General features: G+C 46.4%; 1 protein-coding gene across 2 annotated transcripts in view; it reads right to left on the bottom strand.

Annotated features, from left to right (window-relative positions):
* Nucleotides 1-18,680, bottom strand: part of LOC119443109 (glycylpeptide N-tetradecanoyltransferase 2) — a 64,008-nt gene that overhangs the window by 28,291 nt on the left and 17,037 nt on the right. For both annotated transcript variants that reach the window (XM_037708260.2, XM_037708261.2), the window contains exons 7-10: nucleotides 12,305-12,475; nucleotides 8,067-8,175; nucleotides 7,815-7,886; nucleotides 2,897-2,995 (exon numbers count right to left, since the gene is read on the bottom strand). In XM_037708260.2, coding sequence (XP_037564188.1) covers nucleotides 2,897-2,995; nucleotides 7,815-7,886; nucleotides 8,067-8,175; nucleotides 12,305-12,475 — 451 coding nt within the window. The remainder of the gene's footprint in view (nucleotides 1-2,896; nucleotides 2,996-7,814; nucleotides 7,887-8,066; nucleotides 8,176-12,304; nucleotides 12,476-18,680) is intronic.

Genomic DNA, 18,680 nt, shown 5'->3' with positions numbered 1-18,680 from the left:
ATGTTTATTTTTATTTATAAAAAATCTTTTTCTTGCAGCTTGTGTGTTTGGAAACACCACTTAGTTCTGTACAATTTATGATGCTGCAGTATAGGATGATAAAGCGTTGTCTATGATGACAAGATGTTTTTTTTTTTTTTTTTTTTTTTTTTTTTAGCAGAGCTTTATACGGCTATGCAAAATGAAAAAGCGTCTGTTAGTTGCCTGTCCACAGAAATCTATCAACGTCAGCATTGGCTTGAGCGTCGTCGTCTTCTTCCGCAGCTGGCTCGGTGGCAGCCCTCGGGTTGCGATCGTGCTCGTGCTCAGCACGTGCCACTCCCGTGCCACTGCTCCCGCATTCGTCATCTTCTTCCACAGCTGGCTGCGTTGCAGTTGCTCATTCCAGCACCGAATTTCACTTCTCTTCTGTCGTCGTAATGGGGAGGCCGCATTTACGGGGGTATGAGCCATTCATTGTCTTACGTAACGGACAGATTTAATTTTGAAGCAATTTAATTTCGAAGAATCGCAAGTGGAAATGGCGGGCGAATGCTGCTAACCACGCCACCGAGCAAACTCGAGACATCGAACGCAAGCGAAAACGGTGGACTGCGATCATAACGTCAGCGATGTTGTTCTCTCCGTCGCAGCCGAATGTGTGCTATGCTGAATGGGCTACAAAGGGCCACAACCCTGAGACTGTTGTGCTCAAAATAAACTGTGTCTAGTGATGGGCAATGTGGCCAGGTCAGGATTAACCCAGTCATAAACACCGGAGCCACACATTTCAGCTTCGTTGGTTAACGATCTGTACGGAGTGCTTAGGCGTATGATTTTTTTTTTTTTGCTTAGAGTCCTGAAAAATAGCCATCTTATCGTGGTAACAAAAAATTTTATTACAGTTATGCCTCAGACACATCACTCATGCCACTTAATTTAAGTGCAGTCTTCCAGCGCACTACTACTACACAGGAATCCGAGACAGCCCTTCTGCATGCAAACAAGGGTTTCTAGGACAAGGGTGTTAAGTGGAAAGTGACCACAAAACAGTTGGCCAAGAAAAGAAAACATAGGTCGTGAATTGCCTTTCTATGGAGGAATGGCCAGCACGCCTGGCGACATAGCCTATCACTAGACACAGTTTATTTTGAGCACAACAGTCTCAGAGTTGTGGCCCTTTGCAGCCCATTCAGCATAGCACTGAGAGAACACAACATGCAACTGCGTTGCGAGAGCGAGTCCCCGTGAAAAATTTAACAGAACCATCCAGAAGTATGCTTCCTGCAAAGCAGGGGGGGTATTCTGTAAGAGTCCACCTAGTGGACTGTCCACTTTGGCTGTCGCCATTGGCTACCGCTTCGCGAGCACGAAAGAGACTGGCTGGCACCTTCGCACTCGTGAAACGGCAGCCAATGGTGACAGCCGAAGTGGACAGTCCAATAGGTGGACTCTTACAGAATACCATCCCAGAGGTCTTAATTAGGCAGACTGTGCAAGACTAACAGATGTACAGTCTTTGTCAAACATATACAGGGTGTTCATTTTTAAGTTTTACGGAATTTTTAGAAATTGCCTGTGGCAGGTAGCATAATTCTTATCATTGAGCTAGGTTATCCAATAAGGCGGACATCAGAAGCACGAGAAATCAAAACACATATTCAACTAATTAACAAAAATTCACTAATGAACTTCTTTGTTAATTACGTTACAACACATTGCAGATTTACGAATTGCAACTGGTGAGCTTGTCAGGGGTATCCACTTGGAATGAATTTCCAGAATGACACCAGTTTGGAGATATGCGCCATCAAACTCGCCGTAAAAATGCACTGTTGTTCCACTTACTTTTTTACCAAAATGATGTTCTATACATTGAAGCACAAAAGTAACTGGAACGCCCATGTATTTCGTCCCATACTTTGGGAAATATTATCTTGAAACTCATGTAGTCCTGAAAATTAATTTCAAGTGGATGCGTCTTGCAAACTCACCGGCTACAATTTGTAAATTGCAATACGTGTCGTAAATAATTAACTAAGAAGTTCGTTAGTAAATTTTTGTGAATTAGTTGAATTTTTGTTTCGATTTCTCATGCTACTAGTGTTTGCCTCTTCGAATAACCCATCTCAATGATAAGAATTATGCTACCTGCCACAGGTGATTTTTAAAAATCCCGTAAAGCTTAATTTTGAACACCCGGTATAAGCTACAGGCTCTTTAGGAAAGTTCCTGTGGTATGCCATAAGTTCCAGTGCCCTGGGAAATGAAAAGAACGCTCGTACCCACCATCCAGGGTTCTGGAGTGTCAAGAGCGCCACGAGAACCGCACCACACAGCCAAAAGACAATACAGTGAAGGTGTGGTGTACCCTGCATACTTCTGACAAAGACTGTACATGTCAATACTATGAGCTCAACCATAGCTTCCTGTATGTTTAATGCCTGACAAGTGCATGGGAGCCATTGGTATACTGTGGCGGCACCATATTCCCTGTAATTTTATACCTGTTGTTGCTAGAGCATGGATAGCTTTAGCTGAGCACTGCTGTCGCTCTGTGCCTGCTCCTTGGCTTCTGCATGGCATGTGATGAAAGATAGTTGACGTAACCCTAACCATGCTCCATGAACTGTGACCAACTAGTACTGGGAAAGTGGCACCCTCTCAGTGACCCACAGCTTTGGAGTCCCTGGGCTGACATTAAAAAAATACAGGAGTCTCTGGCTCAACACATTATAAGAGAGACATGCAAAATACTAACACAAACGCTATTTCAATGTGTGCATTATAAAACAACAAAGCAAGGTACACAGTGTAGGCACGCGTGCAAAGTCAAATGAAATGGCTATTCACAGTCTCAGCAGCAAGTGGTGAAACACAGCAGTTACTCGCAAACAAGACGGCCCACAAAACACACCTCTACGACATAGCTGTCGACGATGTCCGGGCGTGGCAGGAACCAGTGCCTGAATTCCTCCTTAGAGAACACAGGGGCCAGGTCAAACTTCTCCAGGTACTGGCAAAGACAAAAAACTTTCATTAAAAACAATTTTAGACTTAAAGCAAGGCTAAAAAAAAAAAAAAAACATAACCAAAGCTAGACCACTGAACCCCAGAAATAAATAAAAACAGTAACATCAGAAAAGGAGCCAGATGTAGGACAGCTGGTAATGCTGACATGAACTACCTACATTAGCTTCCTCTGACATTACCACCTGTGCAAAAAAACCACCCGACACTGCATTCTTAAACCACACTGTTCTCAAAAGCAAATACTAATGTTCAGTTAATATGCAACAAACTATAGAACAACAATATAACTTTTTCTTTTTTTTTTTTTTAGTAATGAGAGAAAAGTGCTGCTTCAGCCTAGTGCTTTTATCAACACAATGCAATGGAAATAGTTTGTAATACACTGCTTCACAACTTTGGTGCATTATAGCCCTAATGGCCACTGTGCCAGTGAAATCCCAATGCAATGAAATGACAGCCTTACACAGCCAACTTAAAAATTATTTAGCACAAGGAAGCCATGACAAAATTTACACTTCCTCATGGCTAGACTGCATACCGTATAGAGTGGAAGCTTGTTGGTACGATTGTTAGGAGAACCAAAAAATAAAATTAAAATTAAATTATGGGGTTTTACGTGCCAAAACCAGTTCTGATTATGAGGCACGCCGTAGTGGGGGACTCCGGAAATTTGGACCACCTGGGGTTCTTGCATAATCTGAAAATCATATTATCCAAAGCAAGCTCCCAAAAGCATGAAAATAGGTATAGTCGGTGACAAACTCAATAGCAAAGGTACGTGTAGCACTGAGTGATACTGCTCCACATAACATGGAGCAGCATCACTCGTTGCCAAACGAACAGCAGCCCACACACTTTTATTCAGCAAAGTTGAAATAGCTTGTCAGTTTGTGCTGAACATTCTTCTTTTCAACGTCCGTAAAAAAGTTATTCTGGAAGTTAAAAAAAGAAGCCACCGTTCCCTCACTCAAGTGTGCAGTGGCGCACTGCCAGTCCGCACTATTGCTGCAGTGTTTTCCTGCCTCCAGTGGGCTGCATGCATTTTTCCTCCAGTGTGGCTGGGGCTTAGCACATTGTTCGTGAGTTGCTGGAATGCTAATTAAGCTAGTACACTAGAAAATAAAGCTCTCAACTTTAGAAATACCAGTAAAAGGCCACTTTTGCAGTTGTATTATCCAAAGCGATCACAATAACCTTATGCAAACACATTGCTCCTATGGGAAGTTAACCAGGAAAAGAAAAAGCTTACTATGCCGAAAGACGTATTAAGCAGAATCGTATCAACAAGATTCCGCTGTAAACTGGAACATAGGTAGAGATTAAAAAAGAAAAGAAAAAGAGGAGAGCTGAAGTAACCCCTCATCGTGGATAGCAGTCTTTAGCACACTGCAAGTTGTCGTCTGGCCAAGTCAAGGTCAGGAGTCGACCTATATTCTATAGTATTGATAGCTTCACTACAATGAACACTACATGGCAGCACAGACAGAATCGCAGCATGCATCCCAGTAATTGCAAAAGATTCTTGCATTTCCATTGTATCTCTACAAATACACAACAGTGACCAGGCTCAAGACAGCCAGCTCACACAGTTGCAACATTTAGACCCTAGGGCAGAAAAAAGCTGCAGGACAAGAAAGAGCGTTACTTGCAACTAGTTCACTGAAAGCAGACGGGGTCACATTTATAGAAGGTGGCCATGTGCGCAAAGTTTGCATTGTTATCCAATCATACAGTGTAGAAACTGCCGTTCAGTGCTGCGTAAAGCCATAGACGTATCGCTGACATACTGTATTTTCGTGCGTATAACCCGCCCTTGCATATAACCCGCACCCCCAACTTTGAACTCCACGAAAAGAAAAAAAATAACCTCGCGTATAACCCGCACGCGTATCCGAAAAAATGAGGACTAGGAAGTGACAACTACACGCAGTCATCATTTCGTTTTCAAAACAAATTTATTTCAAAATGACTGCCGCAAACGTTGTCAGTGCTGTTGTCCGATTCACTGCTGCCATTCGAGGCTTCATCGCCGCTCTCAAAGACGTAATCGTCTTCGGAACCATCTAACAGCAGCTCTGTTGCCGATTTCTTCAGCAGCGGCTACGATCTTCAGTTTCTCTTTCACAGTGAAAGACTACCGCCGAGGCACACTCGTGATGCCTAAACAAGGCTGGCCAACTGGGAAGACTGGGCTTACAAGAAACGGCACCCGACTCATGTAAAAAGCGTGCGAAAAGTATCTAACCAGACTATGGATGTAGATCTGGCTATAACCTGTGTTGGCCTCTTATTGGCTTAACACACGTCGATGTCGATAGGCATGTGGACAACGCGGACTCTGCACGGCAGGCCGCGCGTTGCCGTGAAGCCGACCCCCACCCCCTCCCTTCGCGAATCTTCGCAGATAACCCGCACCCCCACTTTTTAAGCAATTTTTTCCAATTCTTGGTGCAGGTTATATGCGAGAAAATATGGTAGATGTCTTGAGGTGGCATTGGTGAAGTCTTGTTCTCACAAAATGCAGGAAAGCTTTAACTGTCAGGTTGCATGGCTACGATAAGCCGGACCCCCTTGTTCTATCACGGTCGCAGTAGCGGAAACCCTCCTGAAAAAATTGAAGGGTAAGTGGAAAGCCAAGTTGCTAGTGGAGGAAAAAAAAAAAAACAGGTTGTTCCGTACATGCATAAAGTGGCCAGGTCAATAAAGTGTACCTGCTGGCCACGCAGGTACACAATATCTATTGTTTTTTTTTTTTTTTTCGGCTCCATGAAAGCTTGCTGACCCATTAGTCTCAGACCAGCAGAAGCTACCTAACCTTTTGTGGTAAAAATCATACAAGGCCATATGTGACTTCTGTGGTTGGTGGCTGTACAAAATTCTACTTAATTGCGGCAGGGTATATATCAGCCAGAAGGATTGCTCGTTGGGTCAGAGAAATCCAGCAGTTCGCGTTTGACGTGGTTCACCGTCCTGGAAAGAAGCTCCCCGACGCGGACGCTTTATCAAGATTGCATATTCCGGAGACTGAAATAATTAAAACTCTGCATGTAGCAAGTATTTGGGAAGACACAGAAGATATTGTCTTGAAGGATGGAAAGTTCGAGGTACCAGAAACAGATCGCCAGAAGATTTTGAAGCTTTATTCACGACAGTCCTGACTCGGGAGGGCACGACGGTATATTCAGACAGGCCGTTGCATCAACGATAGGGCAAAGGAATACGAGCTGTCTGTCAAAAATAAGATTAGTGCACATTTACCTATGCACTGCAATTCCTGCACGTGTGAGGAATTGCAGTGTAATTCAATTGCAGTGCAACATCCGCATTCTTGGTAAAAGCAAAGATTCCTTGACACAGGAATTAATGGAGGCTTATTTCAACAACATGAAAAGCGATGTCTGTATCAGCGATACGTCTGTAGCTTTACGCAGTTTCTGCACTGTATGATTGGATAATGATGCAAACTTTGTTTGAGTACTGTGCGCAAACAAACGTGTGCACATGGCCAGCTTCTCCTATAAAGGTGACCCCGTCTGCTTTCAATAAGCTAGTTGCAAGTGATGCTCTTTCCCTTCCTGAAGCCTTTTTCCGCCCTTGGTTTTGATATAACGAACTTCCATATAATGAAACTCGATATAACGAAGTATTTAACTTTTCATGACCTCTTGTCCATAGAACTTTACGGAATAAGATGAACCAGCTAGCCCAGCAACAAGTATTGATAATTTACAGACTCAACATTCACCTGCACATTACACACCACGAAAGCGCTGCTGGTGTTTCTGAGGTACACAAGCCTCAACAAAACTTTCTAACTACAGTCAACGACCGATTTTCCTGACGCCGGACTTTTCGGACGTGCCCAATAATTCAGACGCCTTCGCGGCACCGCCACATACCCCATCCCATAGAGTCCATGTATAAGAACGTCTGAAATTTCGGACGCAAAAAACCTTCACCGTCTGATTTTCTGGACTTTTTGCCATGACCACAGGTCCGAAACGGCATTAATTGTAGCCACCACCACCGCCATTCTAATTATTTCGCCTCTTTGAACTGGTGCTCACGCACACAGATCTGCTGGCTGCCGTAGCCACCACCGCGGCAACACTTGCCCTAGCTACTTCGACGTTCGCTACCAAGCTTCTTGCTATTCGGTGCCATGTTTTTCATTGAAACAATGTGCTGCTGTTAGCAGTGGCACCGCCTTTGTACTCCTCGCTAATAGCTTTGAAGCTCGGAAAGCCTGGCGCATTGTATAATGCTGGTTCTCGAAAGTCAGCTTCGCCTCAATACAGTAGTGTTATGCGGTGAAGCATACACGATGTATTGCGGTAAAGCATACCAAGAGTGGGAAGGGGCAATTGTCACGGGACGCGATACGTTTTCCTTAATTATACCCTCAAGCACCTGCCATCTCTTATCACAGTACGAGCACCGATATGCCTAATAAGTGTACTGGCAGGCCTTTAGAACTATTTCGGACGTGCCTGGAGCGATTTGAGCCCTTGGGGGCAGTAAAAGGCATGCATTCATTTTTTCAGACTGCCAGATTTTTTGGACGTTCTCACGGCCCCTAGGAAGTCCGAAAAATCGGACGTTGACTGTATCTCTATCATGTATGTGTGCGAGTATGTGATCACCGTGGATACCATAAGTATCACCCAGCACTTGGATTAGCATGCCAGGCAATCAGTCAGGCTAACATCTCCAGCATATCATTAAAGCTTGTATCTCTCTTTCTATCACCTACTCAAGCCTTGCTAGAGCTATGTTCCACAAGCACTCCACAATTCCCCCACCTTTTCCAGCAGAGCGTGTGCTTGTGCTGTGTCAGATTTTCGGAACTGTCTAAATCCTGGTGTCTTTGGCTTCTGCAAGGGTAGAAAAAAAAAGATTAAAATAGATTACACAAAATATCAAATTCAAAACTAGAACACAGCAGGCAAGCTTTCACAGGCAACAGTAAAAGTCTGAAAACAAGGTCAGTGTTCGCGTGCCCACTAACAGTGGTTGAGGAAATTCTCAGAATGGTTTAGCATCAAACGTCTTACTTCAGGCAACCGGTAGAGCTTCAGTGTACGCTGCATTGTCATGTTGCGGCTCAGGTGAGAGAAGCGGACCTCTATTAGCTTGCGTGGGTTGAGTGATCTGTGCCAATACCTGGGGAAAAATAAGTATGAATTTCCTCATCTGCATTTCTTATGGGCCACTACAAACACTGTGCTTTGGAAGAAGTACAGTAAAACCTTGGTATAACAAAGTAAGTAAAATTGGCAATTTGCTTCATTAGATCTAAATTTTTTTATATTGACATTAAATCTCTTATGCAAATAAGTACAGTCACCGATAGATTTTTCTTACACGGAAAAACTTCATTTTCATGATGTGTTGACAATATCTTCACGTCAACGGTACAAAGCGAAGCCAGCCATGCTGTTGCATCCACTCCCGACTCCGCGCTTGCCCACAGTGGAACGACGCCATCATGAAAAGCGGCGGCAGCAGGGAGTGAATGCTTCGTCTGCTTCTCGCTTCAACACATCTCCGAAACTCAAGGTAACGCAAAATCCAGCACTAAACGTACGAGAAAACAGCGCACATGATGCTATGCCATCTCAGCATGCCCACTCTTTGCACACATAGCAGATTACCTTTAAAACAGGGTGCGCGGGCTGCGTATGTGCTCAGCCACTCTAGAAAAGGAGACACACGACAACGCAAGCATTACCATTATGCATCGCATTACCGCAAGCGAGCTACCTCCCTTTCTCCTTGCCCGTGCGGTAGACTGTGCTCATTAAGCCACCATCCTTCTCAGCTCACCCTTGCATACTTTCACTCACACCCAAAGCATACAGCGCACCATGCGCTATAGGATCTTATCGCACTTAGACTTTATACGGAACATGACGCTGCTCCTCTTCAACAGTCACTCTTGGTTGTGCAGCTCGCGATTTGAGAGGTGCGTTTGCAAGCAGCTGCATGTAATTCAGCCATTTGACCGATCTGTGCCCACAGAAGTTTCAATTTATTGACTCGGTATTGCCTCGGCAATTTATTGACTCCTTCGCTTGTGGCAGTGAAATTTCGTTATACAGTAGAACCTCGCTGATACGTTCCCGCTTAATACGGTTTCTCGGCTCCTATGTTTGCAATTGCGAAAAATAAACATAATCCCATAGAGGAATGTGTTAATACGTTCCCGGAAAATACGATTATTCGGCAGCAACGTTCAGCATTGCGGCAAACTGCGGTCGTATGATACGTTCTGCAGCGAAAAATTATCATTCAGGTGTGCAAAAAGGCCGCTCTCATGTGCTTGTGAAGCGCTAAGTGGCAGACAGCCGCCGCGCGACTTCTCTGCAGTGCTCAATCCCACCCCTACCCCGACTTCTCTATATTGCTCGTTCTTCCAAAGTGACGAAGCGCGGCAGCAGCGGCGAGCGAATTGACCTTTGCGCTACCTCGCCCCTCGCTTCAACACTAACTACTAAGCGACAAAAACAGGCGTACCCGCGGCACAGGGCACTACGACTCGCAGAGATCGTAGCGGAGGTGGTGGCGGATGAGGCGCCTGAAGACGGCGGCAAAAGCGAAGGCTTGCGCCCACCGGCTACCTTCGCCGAAACCCTTGCTGGCCTGGAAGCCTTACAAAGCTTCTTTCACACGAAAGACAACGAAAATGCGGACAAGGGTCTGCAATGTGCGCAAAAGGAGTTCTTCCTGTCCAAGGGTGGGACGCACCAGCAGAAAATACAGTCGAATCTCGATAATTCGAACTCGAATGGGCCTGAAAATTTGTTCGAATATAAAAGGACTTATTTTTGACGTATTTGTGCACCATAGCACTACATACGAAGGGCGCGAGTCGTGAAATATCGCAGCGCGCAAGCACGTAGCAAGCAAGGGCCACGGAACTGCCCACGCCGGCCAACTCTCACATCCCAATAGCGCCTCTTCCTCTTCACAACCACAATCTCTCTCTCGCATCCCGATAACGGCAGTGAACGAAACTTCAGGGAGCGGGCCGCGCCGTCACGGCGACTGCGTCGAAGGTGAGGGAGGAGGGCGGCAGGGAAGCGCATTTGGCCTCGGCAAGCCCGTTGCTTTGGTGCACAGTGGAAGACTTGTTCTTACACCGTGCTTCGGTGGCTCCCCTCGCCCTCCCTCTCAACTCCCTTGTAGCTCCCTCACCTTCGACTCTCCGTGTGCGCACGCCGGCCCAGCGCCAGCTTAACCAGCTCCCCTAAGTTTCGTTTTTTGCCGTTGAAGCGGCGTTGGCCGGCGAGGGCAGTTTCGTTGGCCGGACTGGGCCTCAGCGTTGCTTACCTCTGCGCCGCAGCCGCTGTGTTGGCTGAGACGTTGGCGCGTACACGCGTGTTCCGGCGCGACGCTGAAACGGCGACCGTACCATTTAAGAGAGGAAATTTTTGCCACAGTATTTTTTCTTTCTTTTTTCTTTCCGCGCAGCGTTCAGGGGTCTCTCCTAAGCTTTTGCTTTATGGCGGTGTCGGAGCATTGCTAGTCGGAGGCGCCTCCACCTGATTTGGCGTGCTGCTGAGAGCATTTTCGGTGCGCGGTTATGTTCGAATTAAGCGTCGCAAATGCTTTCGTGCTCGAATTACCGAGCGTTCTCGCCCATTGGAATACACATAACTTTGACGGGACCACAGCGTCAGTTCGAATTAACGAGATTCGACTGTAACTATGTTTTGCAAGAAATAAATGCTTTCTGCCCTTGCACCTCAATATGGGCTTGTCAGCTTCAATTTTTACTGGATTCGGATCGTACGTTTTCCCGGATCATACGTTTATTTTCCGCGTATTTTTTGAAAACGTATGAACGAGGTTCTACTGTACAATTAAACCTTGATATAACGAACTTCTATATAACGAAACTCGATATAACGAAGTATTTAACTTTTCATGACCTCTTGTCCCTAGAACACCATGTACCTTGAACCTCATATAACGATGTGTGTTTAAACGTGATTTCAAAATAATGAAATTTCACTGCTACCGCAAAGGAATACCGAGACAATAAACAAACTTCCGCGGATGCAGATGGTCAATTGATTGAATTACAAGCGGGTGCTTGTGAGCACACCTCTCAAATCGCATGCTAATGTTCCACATAAACGGTCATGTTCCATATAAAGTCCACGTGCGATAAGATCCTATCGCGCACTATGTGCTTTAGATGCGAGTGAAAGTGAGCGAGGGTGAGACAAGAAAGATGGTGGCTTCACGAGTGCTGCCTTCCCGCGCTAGCAAAGGGAAAGAGGGGCAGGGAAAGGGGCCAAGCCTCCTCCTAAGGTAAGAGTGGATTTATTGGTAGCATAGGAAGCTAATTTGCTAATACAGCTCAGCCCATTCTTCTCTTAAGAAGAGATGCTCCACAGAAACATTTCTTTTTAAATAATGATGCTGGGCGAATGAAAATTCTGCCACTTATAGAGCTTGATCTCTTCATCCGATATCTACTTTTAATTTTAGGATATCTCGATGCTTTCATGTCCTAAGTGCCATGCATAAGTGAGAAGCAGTGCATGTTTGTGCAGCTGCTGGACTTAGCAGTTAGCATGATAGAGCAGTGCAAAATTATTTTTCTTATCCTTAACACTCCACTGAGTGTTAATAAGCAAGATAATGTGATTCCCTTTACAGGCAACATTTTAAGAGAATTTCGTATCTGGTGCTTCATACTCAGTGGCTGAAGCCCGAGTACATTAAAAATTTTCATCCTTAAAAAAAAATAAAGTGATTGCATTAAATCATAGATAAGTGCATTCTACATATCCTAAAAATTATGCCCATCAAATGTGGTCTTGATTGGACCACAATAAGTACATAAAATGTTGTACACAAACGTCTTGTTTTGCCCAAAATATGAAGTTGAGAAAAATGTGATTGAAAGTTATAAAAGTTGTTTACTTCAGTTAATTATTATTATTACTTCCCGGGGAGATTGTGAAGCGGCAAAGCTAACCTTAGAGAGAAAAAGCATAGGGCTACCACCTTACACGAGCCCAATGGCGTGCGACAGCGCGGTTTGACTGCATCGCGTGCTTGAAAATGTGTCATATCTGTGCCTTTTCTTGCCACCTCGAGTGCTTTAACTGAGTTTATTATACTTTTCCCGATCATTTCTGGCTCTGATTTCATCATATGTGAAATAGGAGAGATCAGTGTTGCTGAAACAACTAAAAACACAAAACCTGTTTCTTTAATGAAAATCGCCAGTTTTTAACCCGCCTCTCCCCTTAAGAAGAGTGGCAAGCCAGCTCACCTGCAAGTTCCAATTGGTTTTGGCAAAACCACACCAGCTGTGTAGACAGCCTGGAAGATGCCGCGTCGGTTGACGCGCCTGGTGATCTCTCGGATCAGCACGGGGGCCACCCGCTTTGACCGCAGCTTTTTGTGCACACACAGGAAATTCACTTCAGCCATGCGCTGCGTGCTGCAAGCATTGCAAGCAGACATCCGTACAACAAACAAGTACAGCCACAGTTGTGCCAAACAGCTCAACTTTCCAGCAGATAGAGTGACATCAGTTAATGATCCTTTTCGAATTTCAACATCGCTTACCATCTACAAAAGCTTGTAATTGCACTTCTCACACAGGAGCTAGCAACAAGCACCTGTGAATAATAAGACTAGCATACAGTCACCTATTAATTTAAGTCTGACAAGACGTGCAAGATTGGTTGAAATGACCTAGAGCAGAAATTAACAGCTTTTACATGTTTCATGTGTGACTGCCCTCTGTGAAAAAGGAAACAGTGGAACAGAGTAAAATTAAGCAAGCTGAACAAAGTAAAATTAAGCAATGTAAAATTAATAGAAGACAACAGACAACTTTAATTTACTCAAAAAGAAAGACTGTGATAAGACCAAATGGTTTGCCTACTTGCTTTGTTTACTGCACAAAGTCACTCACAGTCAACACACAATACATTACCACTTCCCCGACCATTTTGGACATCTCACCTCTTATATAACAGTTTCATACGTGTGTTTGGCCGCACAAACGCATTTAATAAACCTGCGTTACCTCGGGCAACAGCAGCTTGGTATGAACTTCCAAGCAACATTGTTGAAATTAATAAGCTGGAATCTTATAGAGAAACATTAAAAAAGATGATTACGTAGTCACGCGCGCATGTTTCATTTGTCCCATGTGACTTAGCTGTCGTCATCCTTGTTTCTTGTCTGCTATTTATATGTATACATATGTTTGCAATCCTTTGCCAAGAGTTTCATTGAGCCATACGTGTTTCTGATCGCCCAGAGTGTTATTGTTGTTCGTGGTTTGCTTGATGTTAAGGGGGGACGCGGCTTTCGCATCGCGAAAAATGGCTAAAAAATCGATTTTTTGAAAATCACATTTTCAGTTTCTGTAACTCTTATTCTATCTGATTCCGAAATATCATCACTGAAAACCAAGTAGAAGTGCTCTAAATAAATTGTTGTATCAGCCAAGGTGCTGAAAAATTGCACGGAAATCGCGAAAAAACTGCGTTTTTCAAGCCACGACATCTCCGGAACAGGCGCAGCCGAGCGCCGCTATCTTGGTCTCGTTGGAAAGCCCATTTCTCCCGTCTTCAAATCTGCCGCTTCAGCTATCACCTCCATACAGAAACAAGCACACAAAAAGCAAATGATTGAAGGTCGTGCCGGAGCCACCGATTGGCCGCGCCCGCCACGTGACTCCAGCGCGGTTCGCCATTGGTCCGGTGCTCGCTCCGTGATGGCGTCGTCTGCTCCGCTTGTTGTGGTCTCCTCGCGAGCTTCGGACAGTTTCCGTAATCTCGACGAGTGTTAAAGCGGGCGCTACGCGGACATCGCAGTAGCGTGGCCGATTCCGCTTTTTGTGGACGTCTCAGACCCGTGGCTAAGCATTCCGAGCATCGGTGACGCGGACTTCGCGACCGAGCTTCGGGCACGGAATGCTCGGACACGCGGATAAGCCTTTCGCGCGTAGGCGTCTCCGACTCGGCGATGAAGCACATCGCGCGCGGACTTCTCGGGTCCTTGCCTAAGCATTTCGTGCATTGGCGCCTCCGACTGCGCGACTAAGCAAATCGAGCGTCGACTCCTCGAGCCCGCGGCTACGCATTTCGCGCGTCGGCACATTGCTCAACAAGTGTCGACTCCTCGGACCCGCGGCTACGCACTTCGCGCGTCGACACCGCGAGCGTTGACTCCTCGAGCCCGCGGCTAGGCATTTCGCGCGTCGGCACCTCGGACTGTGCGACTAAGCTAATCGAGCATCGACTCCTCGAGCCCGCGGCTAGGCATTTCGCGTGTCGGCACATCGCTCATGGAGTGTCGACACCTCGAGCGTCTATTCCTCGGACCCGCGGCTAGGCATTTCGCGCGTCGGCACCTCGGACTGCGCGATTGAGCTTACCGAGCGTTTGGACCCGCGACCAGGCATTTCGCGTATCGGCACCTCGGACTGCGCGACTAAGCTCGTCGAGTGTCTATTCCGCGGACCCGCGACGAGGCATTTCGCACATCGGCACCTCGGACCCGCGACTTGGTACATCGCGCGCCGACTCTGTTATCGTAATGCCACGATATCTCGTAACAATACCTATCATACCACCCCTTTAATTCATAAAGAGAACCTCATCATGAGCTCTGTTCACTAGGCCACTTGGGCTGGCACAGACACCTGGCTGCAGAAGTGAGGCATGATACAAAAGTAAAAGGCTAGAAAGCACCTAGCAGCTGCATTGCTGCCTATCTATCAGTGGCTCTCCTAACCTCCATAGCCATTGTCAATGGATGATGATTCAGAAGGCTGCTGAGAGCCTTCATTCAGTAACATTGTCGATTCTACCAAAAGAAAACAATGCCTCACTGACTGCACTAGAGGCTGCTATCAATGAGGCAGTCTGCAGGTACAACGCTAGAACTACTGTATATTTATGCCCACATAGTTCTGCACCTCACTTGGTTTGAAACCCAGGCACCATGCTCTTTGTAGAGCAGCAGTAAAGAATGCCATAAAACATGAAAAAGGCAGAACGAAGGCGCAGCAGACCAGAGGCCACATGTCCAAGAAGCCCCACATCACAAAACACATCAAGATTACAAATTTCGTGCGTTTTAGAGAACTGAAGAGAAGGTGAAACTTTGAGAGCCGTTTTCTCAGAACTGTTTTTTCGCCTTTCTGCTCAGTTTCTGGAGCTGATTTCTTCGTTATCGTTTAGCCTATTTTGATTTTGTTTTTTTTGTCACGTTCCTTGGACTACAGTGCAGGTCGAGACAGTCTCGCATTTTTATCTTGACTTTTTATAAATTTATGGCATGGCTATTCGTTCACCCTGAAAGTGTGCTTGGTGCGAAGGTAACTTGAAAAATGACTATCTAAAAAATTTGTGTTGCGAAAAAAAAAATGTAAGACTGTCACGACCTTCAGCACGCATTGAGCTATGCAGTCAATACTCAACGAGCCTTCCATCATGTTTTTTAAGCTCCCCAGGCCCTCCAGAAAGTTCAAGAGAGAAAAATTCTGCTCAATAAAATGTTCTCAAGGTATCACTCTGAAACTTTTATGGAAGTATCAGGGAGACATTCTAAACATTTGTGCCAATTTTCATCAAAATCCATGGAGAAATCAGGAAGTTGATTTTCAAAGCCACGTCCCCCCTTAAACAACGTCTTTTTTTTTTTCAGTTGTTTGATTTGTTGTTGGTTATGTTCTCCCGTTTTTGGTACATGTTGTTTTTCTTACCTCCCTCACACAATACTCAAGTTGGAGCCTGTGAGATATGTGCATAAATAAATAAATTAATTAATTACTACTGTGCCCCACACTGCTGCGACAAGAACATCAATTTTGAGTAGAAGCTGTGCACCTTCATTTACGAGGATGTACCCAAAAGTAACCGGAATTATTTTTAAAAAGCTATGTATTTATTTTTTACAAAATGACCTTATCATTTTCAAAGTACAGTGGAATCTCGATGATACGAATCTCACGGGGCCACGAAAAATATTCGTATTAGCCGAAATTCGTATCATCGAAACACAAAACTAGCTAAATTAAAGAGTCGGAGGTGAACTCACTCAGGCACACGCACGTAAAAAGCATTTACAGTATAGATTACTTATAGCGTAACTGTTTATAGTGCAGAACAGGCTACAACGCGGCATTTTCCGACTCCCGTTTACCCTCCCATAGAACTCCATGTATACGCATACCGCTTACAGTGCAGCCACGTGAGACGAAATACCGGTTACAGTAGAACCCCGCTGTTACGTTCCCGGGTGCTGCGTTTTCCTGGCTGTTACGTCGTTTTCGGCCGGTCCCGGCACAGCTCCCATAGAACCCAATGCATTGGTTAACCCCGCTGTTACGTCGCAACTGTGGGACCGTTCCCGCATCATACGTTGCGAACTGCCACACCGCGCCGGCCCGAGCGGCCATTTTGACTTTTCATGTCGCTTGGCTTGGTTGCTTGACGATGGCATTGGCTGCCCAAAGTGCTGGGGGTAACATTTATTACGTATTTTCGGTTTCCACCAGCAAAAGTATGGCCTTTGATATCCGCTTTTGCTATCTAAAGATGATGTCTATGACGCGTTGCGGCCCTAAAATTGGTTTTGGCTCATAGATGTTCCGTATAAAGTCCAAGGGCGATAACGCCATCGCCGCGCGCCGTATGCTTTCTTTCGTGCGCGAGACGCAGTCGTCGGCTCCCCTCGCACGCTTTCACTTGCACATACAGCATACGTCGCCGCGCGGCCGTGTGCTGAATTTGCGAATGAAAGCGTGCGAAGGGAGCCGACGACCGCGTCTCGCGCGCGAAAGAAAAGCAGGGAGGAAGCGCACCTCCTTCCGTTGCGCTCGAGGCACCAGCGAGGGAGCGAGGGGGGGGGGGGGGGGGGATTGCGGGCAGCGTTGTGCTCTGGCATCATACTGCGCGGCGGCGCGTGGTCCCGCGGGCCGTGTCTTGAAAGCGATCTGCGTGGGGGCAGATTCTACGCAGTGTAGGTGCGTCTGCGGCTCGTGGCTTTGTGCGTGCTGCGTGTTCTCGGCGCTCAGTTTGGGTTGAAGCGATAGCCAACAGCACGAAGTTCACTTCGCTCGCTTCTGCAGCGGCGCTTAACTGCGCGTGTCCGCTCTCATCGAGTGTGATGTGTTCATGTTTGCCTGTGGGCGCTGACACCATGTTTGTTAATTAGTTAATAACCGAATGTTTACAAGTTTATACAGACTATAAAACTACTATTCTTACTTTGTATAGCTCATCGCAATCGATACTTCGGCTGTCGGGCGAAACTACTTTTTGTCACACGTTAGAATTAAAATAATATTGTGTGCAGGTCAACACTACTCCCATTGCTCAATTTTTCCTGTTTCCTGGCTCTTGCGTTTCCCGGCTCTTACGTTTTTTTTTTTTTACGGTCCCGTGAAAAACGTAACAGCGGGGTTCTACTGTATAATGCGGCTTCCGCTGGAAAATCTCGCCGACAAGGGCGGTAGCGAGCATGCTTCTCAACAAGGTGCGCCCACCGACGGGAGAGGAGATCAACGAGGGCGATGCAGAGGAGGAGCATGAGACGTGGAGCATGAGTCCAAGGGCGATAAAATCGTCGACGCGTGCCTTCACGCACGGAGAGCGAACGCACAGCGGAGAGCAAACGCGACTTCCGTCACGGCCGGGCGCGCCAGTCGAGCCCGGCCCAGCTTCTGTCGCGCGAAAGGCCAGGGGGGGGGGTATGGGAGGGGGGGGGGGGGGGCGACGCTGTGCTCTGGGGCACTCAATGCGTATCTTGCAACCAGGGTGCAAGGGTAACTGGCGACGCAATCTCCCATGCGAAAGGAGCAAAGTGGGAAGGCAGCGCAGGAGGGAGGGAAGGAGGGAGAGGGGGGGCGGCTTCTACTCTGTCAACAAATGCGTTCCTATACTTTGCGCCTGCGCCGGCTGTTGGGGTTGTCGCGCGCACCATATCTTGAAAGCGATCTCCACAAGGCTCTGACCTTTGTATGCGCTGTGCTTACACTGCTCAGTTTCCGTTGTAGCGATAGACCGCACTTCCCCACGCCTGCGTGGGGAAAAGCGCAAAAGCAAGAAAAGCGCCACCGCGTCAAACTCTTCGCGCCCAATCGCGGCCTCCGCGCTGTTCGGCGCCGCGTCCACACCTCCGCACCAAAAGAGAAAAGGAGAAAGCGCGTGACTGCGCGCTGTTCTCTTTCGCGGCCGTCGGTGGGGTGGCGTTTATTCGTATCAACCGACGTTGGTCGAAAATCGATTCGTAACAACTGTTATCTAGCACGTTGCAAAGTAATGGGGCTCGGCCGGGACCACAGAAAAATTCGTATCATCCGGAAATTCGTATTAGCAGTGATCGTATATCGAGATTCCACTGTACTCTCGTTTACACTTAATACATCTGTCCAATCTGCGATTCCATTCTTCAAAAAATTTTCCAACTCGTCTGTTTTTATGGCTGATAGCTCCTTTCTCATTTTTTTCCTTCACCTCTTCTACGTCGTGAAATTGCAGTCCTTTCATGTTCTTCTTTATTTGAGGAAACAAAAAAAACAAAAAGTTGCTCGAACCGAGGTCAGGTGAGTAAGAGGCGTGAGTTAAGGGAGTCATGGCTATTTGAGCTTTTTCTTTAGAAGTACTGAAGCGATTGCGTAA

This window comes from Dermacentor silvarum, chromosome 2, assembly GCF_013339745.2.
Source record: "Dermacentor silvarum isolate Dsil-2018 chromosome 2, BIME_Dsil_1.4, whole genome shotgun sequence".
NCBI classification, from domain to species: Eukaryota; Metazoa; Arthropoda; class Arachnida; order Ixodida; family Ixodidae; genus Dermacentor; species Dermacentor silvarum.
The sequence above is the reverse complement of the archived record's forward strand: the minus strand, read 5'-3'. Positions and strand labels throughout refer to the sequence as shown.